Raw genomic sequence first — 12,234 nt, 5'->3', positions numbered from 1 at the left:
AAACGCCTGACTGGAGCGCTTGGTGGCCAAAAGATCTGCCGCCCCCGCCCGCTGAAAAGGAGAAAGTCAAAAACGTAGGAATTGTCATACACAAGACACTCTCCATGTGATTTCAAATTCAAAATCTAAATGGCGCTTGCTTTGGCATACTCTGGATGCTAAAAAAAACTCCTACCACTGTTACCGCTTGAGAGCAGAAAGATCGTGGTGCAGACTCTGGTGACATCAAAGCTTGACTATGTCAACAGCCAGTACCTCTGTCTTCCCAAATCCCTTATCCAGCACCTACAAGTGGTACAATACGCGGCAGCCAGAGCCATCCTGAGACCTAAACCCAGATCTAGTATGACCCCTATTCTTAAGTCTCTCCGCATAAAAGAACGGATCGGCTTCAAAGCGATGACCATCTTCCTTAAAGCTTTCCATGGCTTAGGAGCCGGCTACATAAATAAGCACGTTAATCGCTACACAACAGCTAGACCCCTAAATTCTTCCAATGCCAACCTGGCCATCATGCCTAAAATAGGCAGTGCCCGCATTGGAGGCAGATCCCACGGCTTTCTAGGCCCAAAATTGTGGAATAGCCTCCCTGAGTCTCTGAGACTAACCACAGACCTACTCCCTTTCATGAAAGAACTTAAAAACCTGGCTTTTTGATAACTGATGGGTCTTTTACGCATGTTTTCCTCCCACTGTCATGCGCCAGGACTCTCTAGTCTGAGTAGCTGCGCGGTTTATTAAATACACAATTTAATTTCATTAGGTCACTGACAGTGCACAGGAACACTCGTCCAAATTCTAAGCGCTTTATTTATGAGGCTTTGCTTCACTTTTTGTGACGCACCAGCAGCATAAAATATGTGCAATGTTACGCCCTATTTACAAAGTGACGCATCTAGGCAGATGCTTCACTTTGTAAACCCCTGCACCGCATTATACCTGCGCCAGGCATAATGTATGCAGGGTGGGTGTTGCTCCGCAAAATGCCTCGTAGAAGTGGCGCATTGAAATCTATAAGAACTCAGTGCGCCACTTCTAGGACGCCATTGCGTCAATATCTTAAACCTGCCACACAGCAGGCATAAGACTGATGCAGGCCCTTTCACATGGGGCTTGTCCCATGTGAAAGGACACATTGCTGGAGTTGCGTCTATTTTCAGACACACCCCAGCAATGCATCACTTTTGCGCATACAGATTTGTCAGAAATACTGACATATCTGTAACTCCTTGCGACATGATGCGTTATACAGTAAATATGACACATCCTTCATGTCGCAACGAGGGCGGACTAAGAAGTGACGCATCCCTGTTTTCACACAGCGATGCATCACTTCTCATAAATAAGGCCCTGAATGTGTTTACATCTAATATTCAGGGATAGTTATGTGTGTTTTCAATATTGCAACACAGCAGCAGCTCACCAATATTACTGCAAATAATCTCTGTGACGCCCTGCCATTTTTTATAAGTTAGACTTTGTTTTGATGTAAAATAAACGTTTTTTATGTATATTGCATGAAACATAAACACAAAATTTCTCTGCAAAATGGCTGTACTAGACTCTCACACATCAGGTACATAAGAAATAAATGAAAGGAAAACCGAATTTAAAACAAAATGTTTAGGAAATATTCAAGGTCATTAGGGCAAAACTCTGGAGAATGGATCTGACTGTCAGGGGGCCCCCTGAAAGGCTGGGGCCCTGGGCCAGAGCCCACTTTGCCCATGCATTAAAACGTCTCTGGGCATAGAAGGAGATATTATGGAGTAGCATGCTGGAAAGCCTGCCTTGTGTAGAGTGGGCCCTGTGGCGCGTTTTCTTATTCGTGACCTTCTTGTAAATCATGATGGTTGCAAATAGGAATCACACTAAATATCGAATTCACAAGCTGTGAGAAAACCGGACTTACTTTAATCAGAATTAATTTTAGTGATTGTTTACATCCACTGCACACAGCGGCGGATTTGTCCTACGAAATGTCAGCAAGAGCTGCAGGGCAGGTATGCCTCACTGCAGGTCATTTGTGTTACAACTGGACTTTCTATGTCAAAATCCTGAAGAACCCTTTTAACATCCGTGGTGCAGCTGCAAGATATCGTTACAGTTTGTTGCATTGTAAAGTTAATTTACGATCACAAATTGTATTAGGCAAATCTGTAGCACCCCGAGGTTCTGCATCACTAAGGGGACAAGCACTGCATGCACCCCCGTATCTTTACAACGCAGGTAGTGAAGGTTAATTAGTGCCTTTTAAAAATATTTACAACCTGTTTTAATAAATTAAAAATAGATGTTTGTTAGAGATTCAGAAGAAAGGCCTCAAGATGTTCTTTATTCATCTTAATATTTCTAATAGCAGCCCCTAAACTCGAGAATGTGGTTGGAGGGCAGTTTCCCTCAGGATACTGTGTCCAAAAGTTAGATTTCTACTGATCTGTCCACTTCCACTCTCCAATACACATTGGAAAATGTGTTGATCGTGTCATTTCATAAATGTGAGAAGATTTGGCTAAGGGGGACCTGGGATCTGGTGGCTCTGGGTGCAAGGCATCCTTATAATTCTATGTATATAGACAGATGTTATTTAGTTTTAAGTATCAACTTGGTACTTATGTCGTTGAATGTGACAACAAGCTGCCATTAATCCAGAGTCTTTAAGTCTTGTCTCAAACCACATGCTGTGTGTGATCTGGTGAACGTCCAAACACACTGCATGCCTTCAGTTTGACAGAATGTTTCCTCGAATATTTTTCTGGATAAGAGTATGTTCATGGTTGGAGTGGGGTACCAAACATTAGTGACATTGGAAGCAAAAAGGATATCAAGACAATTTTAACAAGGAGTGTTCAGCAAGGTGCTCGTCTGAAGCAGTCTTTGGTGTTCCCCCTGTGCCTCCTTTGCTCACTGGTTGTGTTGAAGAATCTTTGATGGAGATCTGAAGTTTCAAAACCCCAATTCAACTGTCTGGGCCCCTCTATGAAGGTTTGAGTTTTGGGACCATAACTTCAAGTCCATCAGAAAAGAAAAAAAAAATCTTTTCCCCAGATGGATGTAGACAAATTTCTACAGATTCAGGATTTACCCTTTGAGGATTTGGTTCTCAAACTCTAATATTCACATGAATTGCACTCTTTTTTTAGATAGGTTTGTACTATAGAGATACCACATACACAGATACCTGCTCTCTTGTACTCGCAGACCCTGGGCCAGGCTTCATCTTTGTCCTGATGAAAGCTTCTCTGCTTTCCACTGAACTCCCACATGTACTTGCTTGGGGTGCAGTCTGGATTCATTCTGACACCAAGTGTACAAGGAACCCTGATCCTCTGAATATCCACTCAAATAAGACCCTGTACTCACATATCCCAATAAAAAACACACTTCTCCACTCTGAGGACTTCACAGGCAATTTGTTTGAAAGGGGCATTGCCACAGAGCACCGCATACAATCGTGACACTAGATGTCTGTGGCAAACCTGTTGTAAGAAGGATCTGAAGGGAAGTGGCTTCATTAAAGACCTTGGGGGGGGGGGGGGGAGGGGTAGGTTGAATGTTTCAGAGGCTGAATAGTCTCAAGAATAAGCCAGAAGAACCACTTGAGAGTGTAAGGCAACATACAAGCCTGCCTTTCATTCGTTGATCTGTTGAGATGCCAAAGAATGTGGTTGCGAAGGTACTCCATTGCTGTGAGCATTGTTGAGGCCCAGTCGCGCCCATCTACACTCTTGAGTAACTGGTACTCTTTTCTCCTCCAGCTCTCTGGCTGCCTGCTGTCACTGGAGGTGGCCCATATTTCCTTGTGGCAGAGAGAAAAACATGGCAAGAAGCACAAACCTACTGCCGCAGCAGGTACAGCGACCTTGCAAGCATCAAAAGCCGAGATGACCTGAACCTGCTGGCTGCCATAGCTGGAAATATTGGCGCCTGGATCGGACTGAGGGTGAACTCTAATGGTGACTGGACTTGGAGTGATGGAGGAAGCTTAAACTTCACTAATTGGTCCATTGGCGAACCCAGCCTGAGGCAGTCCTGCGTTCGAGCGCAAAGCCTCAGCTGGTACAGTGCGGACTGCGCCAACCAGAACATCTTCATCTGCTCTGGAGGTATGCGCCCTCATTCCAGGAGACTTGTGTATTTATTTACTAGTGTTGTTTTATATACCATGAACTGGGCCCCGTTGGAGTCAGAGTGCTTTACTTTGTGGGGTGGAACTCCACGATGCAGTTTCAGGGTAGGGTGTCACATTTACATTTACGTGTGTTCATGCTGGCAATCCTGCACATGGTGTGGTGACCATCACATGCTACCTGTGTTCAGGGTAGGACAATAGGTTGTATATAAATGTGCTGATTCTCTCATTATTTACAAATAATGCCCATCACACTGAGACATACTCTTTCTTATCACACTTCTTCCATAATGATGGTGAGCTATGTCCGTGGATCAGGCACCCACGCTAGCACTTTAGATTTGGCAAAAATATATCCATTCACCCAAAAGTCCTATTTGTAATACATATACAATACAGGGGTTCCAAATCACCACTTGGAAAGTCATGCAACTTTCTGGTGCACCATCAGATCACTAGAAAAATATCATGGTATGCCCATATTTTGGGCTTGGGCTTGGGAAAGCATTCACTGCTGGTAGGCATGGTAACCAAATAGTGAAAACACCGAAGGACCAGTAGGCACAGGCTAATAACAGTAGAAACAGTACATCCTGTTCCTGTGACGGGATGAGAATGAATATGTTTCGGTATGACGCCTCATTAGGATGGGGGTCTGTTGCTGTCATCGGTCATGGTTTTGGGCCCTAGAGGTCTGGGTTGAGACTGTGATTGAGACTGTGATTTCAGGTCATTGGGATCTTCATGATGGCCTTTTGACTGTTATTAGAAGTGGGACTGTAGTGGCAGTGCTGCATGTAGGCAAGGTGTTAAACAGGTGTAGTATTCAGTAATGCTTGCAAAATTGTGAATCTTGTGTGGGTAAGTGAATGCAAAGCATGCATAATTATTGCAAGGTTTTGGCCTTTGATGAGCCTCCAACCTCACTGAAAAAGATAACAAGTTCAGGGACTTTTCTGACCACCTTATTTTTTGTGTTTTGCATAGTGTAAAAAATTCAATTATTGTTTGGGTTGGGCGGCTGCCCTCTTTGAGGGATAATCGCAACCCTTGTTAGGGTGAACCCGCCACGTCACTAAATTACCTCCGCAAGTTCAAATCCCAGGTAGTTGTCGCAAAGCTTAATTTAGGGCAGTGTGCAAATTAATGCAGTACCACAACAGTAATAAAGTCAAAATGCCAAGCAACAATAATCCCAAGCTGAATTTGAAACGTGGAGTAAAACTGAATAACATAACGTGTATTTGTAAAGCGCACGTTTACCCCCAAAGGGGCATCTTGGTGCTCAACAACAGATGTTTATTGTTACCCAACTCAATGGTACTCATTTTATCGACCTCAGAAAGGATGAGAGGGCTGAGTGGACCCACTGGGATTTGAATCTGTGACCATGAGGTCAAACACAGGCCCCTGAAGTGGATGCATTAGTCCACCAGACCTGGCTTAAGTAAAGAAAATATTACCAACATGACAGAAATAAACTAAGGAGGACCAGAGATGATTTGTTAAAAGGTTTAAGTAGAAATAGCACCAAGAAAAAGTCAAGTGGCACTAATATCCAATGATCATGGTACACTGGGACCAAGGTGCAATTTCAGGCTGACTGAGAAAGAGCACAGATCGAATACACCAAGTAGATTGGGGGTCTGTGAAAGTCTGGAAGTTAGAAAGTTAAAAAAACTTTCTAAGTTCCAATAGTCTGTAGGAAAACCTTTCAAACGTTTCCAAATTTTGTTTTGGTGCCCAAACAATCACAGGAGTACATTTCTAAGACCCCTGTCCCAGGATCCCATGGGAGGTACTTAGAAACTCAGAGGGTGTCAGGCAGAGGCCAGTCCAGGTCCAGTTGCTACTGGTCAACTGGGTACTTCCATGAAACGGCGAATTGCAGCTTGTCTCCTTCTAGCCACACAGAAGGTCAGTCAACTGGCATTTAGAGTCCACTTCTTTCTGCTAGGTAGTAGTGGGAACGGGTCCAGCCATTTTTGGCTCCTTTCAAATCCCAGACATCATGTCCAGACCGCTTCTGATCTTCCACAGGTCTAAAAAGTACTCTGAAATGGGTGCCTGGAGTTGCCACATTTATTCCTGGTACCTGCTGGTGGGTAAGGGTGCCTTCTGGGAACTTCCTAACCACTGGAGTAAAAGTTCCCAGGGTCAACGGTCTCCACTTTTTTGGTACTTTTTGTTTGCCTTACTACCAAGAGTCCCAACATGCCATGGAACAGGGCATTTTCAAAATGACAAAGGTTTTTGACCGCACTGAAGTTGTGCTCTGAGGGCTCAGGGTGTGTGGGGGCATGATATGGAAATTATCAGTATGCCTCCACATCTAATACTAAAATCCAATTTGAAGAAGGCACTATTGCCACTACAAACCCAGAGACAGAAGACTGGTAAGACAAAAGCTGGGTCGTTCAGCTGCCAGACAGAGGATACACAACCATTGTATTGGCATCCTGTTCATCTCCCTTTCAAGTATATCCACTGTGTTGCACGTGGCTCAACAGACTTGGCAAGTAGGATTTGACAGTGTGGTGTCACAGGATGCTCACAACCCTCACTCTGAATATTCCGTGGTGTTCGGAGGAGTCATCTCTACTCTTTCAGGTCAGGCTATAGTTTGCTCCTGGGAGACATCTCACACCTGGTTCACGCCTATTCAAGCTTGAGGACAGACTGGGAGTGGCTGGAGGGCAAATGCAAAAAAGCCTTCAAGAACTTACGGCACGGCAAAGGTGACTTTTAAAAGCTATCTTTTTACAATAATTATTAAAAATGTGTTTGCATCATTTAATTGGATTTTTATAACTTTATTTTTCTAGACGGTTCCATTCCAGAGTATTTGAATCCGCACTGTTTTTTTATTTTTTTACTTAGGACAGCTAGTCCTGCCACAGTGAAACTGGCTTATTTGGGCCTTTTCCCTGTAGGACCATGGTAATATTAATTTTCTATGTGTCCCAGTTTTAAATACCATGCACCCTACCATATGGACTGCAAGGTCTACATAGGGGTGACTTAATAATATTTAAAAGGGAGGTTTTTACATGTCAAAAAGTATCAGGTCGCACTGCAGGTTTTACAGTTCAGCAGTCAGGCTACACGGGGTAGGGTTGAAGCTATGCTTTCTTTCGTCACACTAACAGAGAGCACAGTAAGTGCTGCCGTCCACAGGCGACAGGTAACCTTTCCTGTCATTGGTTTAACTTCAAACCATATACTATGGCTATCGGAGTTTAGCCAGTGTCCATGTTTTAGGAGTCTGCACAGAGCACTGGACAGTAGTGGCTCTTTGCAAAGTCTAAATACCAGCAATAAAATAGGGTCCTGCAAAGCCGAAAAGTCTGGTGTGCCCACACAGTAAAAGGCAATATTCCTACACATAGCACCTATCATCTCAGTTCAATGTCAATGCACTTTACAATAGACAGAAAAATGCCGATTGAGAATTGACAAAGCCAATAGTTATGGCATTTGAGTCCTGGTTAAACAGTAAAAACAGTCTGCTGCAGGGAAAAAATAACACTAAATAATACTTTCTGACTGCAATCCACTTAGTAAATAAGTAGTTTGGGGATTTAAAATACTTCCTGGTGCAATGCATTGGAAACACTCCATAGAGGTTGGAATGACACACCTAGAAGCCAACACCATAAAGTGAAAGAGTAATACTCATTTGGATGGAGCTAAACCCTGCTCTTTGTTTATTTGAAAGAATTGGTAATAAAAACGTTTTGGGGAAAGTTGCTCTTTTGAACCAGACCTAAAAACATTGTGGACACACTGCAAAATATACACCAATATGAGTTTTTATGCTTATATTTGCATTTTAAAGCACCTCTGACTGTCTGAGAAACCTGGACGCAATGTACAATACAGTAGCTAGGAGTCATTTCTTGGACCCCAGATACTGTTTCATGCTTAAGGCTCAAAACAAAGGAGTTCTCCGTGGCTCAGCATCACTGAAAAACTACACCCCCAGGATTAGAGCAAAGGGAGGAAGCTCATACCCATGATCAGGCCCGGGTAGCGCACTCCGCTCCGCCAGCGGAGTTTGCAGAGTTTTGCCAACTCTGTGTTCCGTTGGGAACGCGGAGTTCAAGCAAAACTCCGACTCTGCACCGGAGCGGAGTTAGCCCCTGCCTACGCCCAAAAATAGTTTTAAAAAAACCACTTACCTCCTCTGGCGTCTCCGGGCTGCCGCCATCCTGGCTGTGGTCTCTCCTCCTCACTATCCTCGTTGGTTGCAAACCCCTATGTTGTACGTCTTGCAAGGACTGTGCATGGGCATGCTAGTCCTTGCAAGACGTACAACGTAGGGGTTTGCGACTCGTGAGGAAGAGGATGGCAAGGAGGAGAGACCAATGCCAGGAGGAGGGCAGCCCTGAGATGCCAGAGCAGGTAAGTGTTTTTTTCCTTATTAACTATTTTTAGAGGGTGGAGGGTGGAGCAGAGCTGAGTTTTTTTAAAACTCTGTGGAACTCCGCCATCTCCCAAACAAGCATTCACCAGCTTAAGCCTACTTCGCCTCAGCTCCCTCACCAAGTAAATTGATTGGTCAGATCCAGAGGTTGGGGTGTTTATCACAAGAGGACTTGGATATGGAAATGGAAACCAAGCTTGTACTTATGCAGTAGACACATTTCCAACTCTATGAATTTTAGTTTTACCCCTCAGCTAATGTTAACTGATACCTTCCCTCAGTACCTCAAATCTTCGCCCTCTATTCTACCGACCATGCTCGTCTCTCCTTTTTTCATCCACTCTACAACATTTCTCTTGTTCTTCTTTCTCTCGTTTAGTCGGCTTTCTTCCATCTTCCTCACTTTTTCCTCCTTTTTGTCCTTCCCTTTCTTATTTTTCCCTCCCGTTCCTCATTCTTTCCTATTCTTCCTTATTCTTTCCACCTCTTCCTTTTGTTATTCTCCTCTGGCCTCCTCTTTTTTCTCTCCCCATTCTTCTCTTATTCCATGCCCTGCCTTTATTTTCCCCTCTCTCTGTTCTCTTCCTTGTTCTTCTTTTGCTCTCTCCCCCTTTTTCTTGCTCTTTCCTTCACCTTTTCTTTTTTCTCTTCTTTTCTTCTCCTTTTTCCTCTGCCCTTCTTTCCTCTGCCTTGCACTTCCATTTCATCTGCTCCTTCCTTTTTGCCTTTTCCTCCTTTTCTCTTTATTTCATATAGCGTATAGTTATTTCAACTGAAATGTCCCAGTGCTGGAAGGTCTAGCTCCAAATGGTACAGAGATACAGATCACATAAGAGTCGGACATCAGCCTACCTAAACCAAGTTTTTACGTTTTTATGGAACATTGATTCTGTCTTTCGCTGCCTCAAATGAAGAGGAAGGGTGCTCCACAGCTTGGGTGCTAGGAAACTAAAGGAACTACCTCCAATGCAAACTTTCTTCACAGTGAGGACATAAGCCAGCAAAGCCCTCGAGGACCTGAGGCACCTCGAAAGGAAGTACAACAGATAACGCAAGGGAGTTATGCAGATAACTAGCACCTATATTCGTAAACGCCTTGTCGCAATAGCACAGGGCTTTAAAGGAGAGACGTTTCTTCAGCGGGAGCCAATGCAATTTGCAAAAAGCAGAGCCTGTCTTGGAAGGATCAGCAGCAACTGAGCTGCAGAGTTCTGCACACACTGAAGTCCCATCAGGTGAGACTGAGAAACTCCCAGATATAAAAGGTTGCAGTAGTCTAGCCGGGAAATAACCAGTGCCTGGACTACTGTTTTCCAGGCAGCTTGAGGCAGGAAGCAGATACAATTCTTGAGATATTTTAGAATCCCAAAACATTTGACCCCAAGGCCGTGATTTGTCTGTCAAACATAAGATTTTCATCAAACCAAATGCCTAAGTTTTTTCACCCTATGCTTTGGAGAAGCAATGGTTCCAAGCGAATCTGGCCACCAGGTAGGGGACCAGATTGAAGGCTGCTGCCCAGCATAAGGACCTCAGTATGACCTGCATTTAGTTGCAGGTAGTTGAGGTCCATCCACTTGGAGGTCTCTGACAGGCAGGTCCTCAGTGAAACAGGCACACTGGCAGAATTCTGTGATAGGGTGACAATAAGTTGAGTATCATCGGCGTACGATATGATACTAAATCTGTGGTGCTTGATGATATCAGCCAGGGGACACAGATACAGACTGAATAGAGCAGGGCTCTGTAGGAAAGTAGCATCTGCTTTTATGGCTACCCCCACTTCTTGCCTGGTGCTATGCTGTTTCTTACTAGTCTGACTGGGATGCTGCTAATTAGGACCCAAGTCTCTCTGCTTTCTCCCCTAAACTGCTATGGTAGTACTTGGGTACATCCCAGATTGGATACTGTGGTATTGTTTGGGACAGTATGTGGGTCTGTATGTTGTTTGTTGTTGTTTTTTTTACGAAGTTTTATATACCGGAAACTTGACCCGAAGGTATCAGAGTGCTTTACATAGCACCAGTTGCATTACATGAGGATAGATTCATTAGGTCTCACCTAGCGTTGCAGCGCATGCGCTGCTAGCTCGGCGAGAGATATTGGGAGAGAGGGATTTCAGAAGGGGACTTGAAGCCCCACCCATAATTTTCATTGGGTCGCGTCAGCGTTTATGCTAAACGTTGGCTTCCCATTGAAAATTATGCTTTTTAGCCACTGCCCTTTCTCCCTTTCGTCCGGCCCATCCAGACTGGGTCGTCTGCTTCACGGCTGTCGTGAAGCACTTTCTTATCTTTAAGGAGGGGACATCTGTTTCTAATTAGCATGGCCTTAGAGCGGCCATTCTAGTTAGAAACAGATGCCCCCCCTGAAGATAAGAAAGTCTGCAGGCACTACCCTGCACACTGAGGTCTCCTCACTTGTGTCCCATCCCCCCCCCCTTGGAGCACACGTCCGCTCAGGGAGCCTCTCCTCGCTTTAGCCCCCTACACCCCCCACCCCGGAGCACACGTAACTTGTTGAAAAAGTGTGTCAGTTTAAAGCATTGTGCAAACCCAGAGAAACTATTTCTATTGGGGATGTTTTATCCAATCGGATTTGGAGCTAGCGTCCCTTGATCTAGCCTGCTTTAACTGTAGCCAATGAGAACTAGCTTTAAGTGAACCAATCAGAACCGCACCTGCCAAAGACACACCTGAAGGCATGAATCGCGAAACTCCTACAGGCTGCAGGGATCAACCGATGAGAGCAGGAGCAATATGGACCTGTCAGAGACTGGTCAGGACACAGGGTGCTTCTGACGGCAAAAATGACAAACTCCACAGAAGACGGTGCAATTCTTGTTCGTCTTCTATCTCAGTCGCCGTCTGTTGGTGTTCGTCATCAGTATGCGTCAGCAGGATCGGAGACAGTGGCCTCCTCCTACTCCAAGACCCATCCATGCGCTCTTGTGATGGGTGTCAATTGCAGGGTGAGTAGTGTTGAGCTTTATTCTGACTTTTAGACATGTTCTACAGCAGCTGTGATGATGCACAACATGGCTAAGACAATAGCTATCGTACAGGCGAGATTAGTTGGCTTTGCCAATGCTTTTTTTGGTGCTGCCGTGGGTCAATAGATGAGAGACTCGACCCTTTTGATTTGCCTACAGTTTTTGAGCCAGAGGCTTAATCCAATAGCCTTTTATTTTTCATGCCCCTTGTAAACGCTTCTTGTTGCCTGGCTGTCTGTAAACCATTAGATGTCTGTGTCGTTGGAGGTGTTGGACTGATTATTTAACTTGTCCCTGGAGGCGTGGTTAAAGATTTTTTTGGTTTGTTAATTACTTCGACTGCTCAACATTTAGCATCACTTTGTCTACAGAATCCGAATGATGCCCTCAATTTAGCTGCCAGCAGCCTTCACTTGACCTTCTAGAATGCTCCTTCACCATAGTCTCGGTTACTTGATATCTTCCATTGCTGGCAGTGATAAACTGGCAATTGCTCAAATTAGCAATGGGGACTTCCAACTGATGAACAAGGGTAGCAAGATAAACAAGGTTACTAAAAGGATGTCTGAGAGTAGGCTGTTTGGCCAGCTCTAACCAATGGGGGGCAGAATGAGGAACTGTAAAATAGCTTGTTATTATGAGCCGTTGAAAAGACTACCGCCTAGTTTTATTTTACATTTATTC

The 12,234-nt window shown here is 44.5% G+C and overlaps 1 protein-coding gene across 1 annotated transcript in view; it reads left to right on the top strand.

Annotated features, from left to right (window-relative positions):
• The window catches only part of LOC146782833 (uncharacterized), a 70,621-nt gene that overhangs the window by 21,171 nt on the left and 37,216 nt on the right, over nt 1–12,234 (top strand). The window contains exon 3 of the mRNA XM_085637522.1: nt 3,759–4,106. Coding sequence (XP_085493648.1) covers nt 3,759–4,106 — 348 coding nt within the window. The remainder of the gene's footprint in view (nt 1–3,758; nt 4,107–12,234) is intronic.

Source organism: Triturus cristatus, chromosome 12 (assembly GCF_964204655.1).
Source record: "Triturus cristatus chromosome 12, aTriCri1.1, whole genome shotgun sequence".
NCBI lineage: Eukaryota > Metazoa > Chordata > Amphibia > Caudata > Salamandridae > Triturus > Triturus cristatus.
This window is presented reverse-complemented; position numbering and strand designations above follow the sequence as displayed.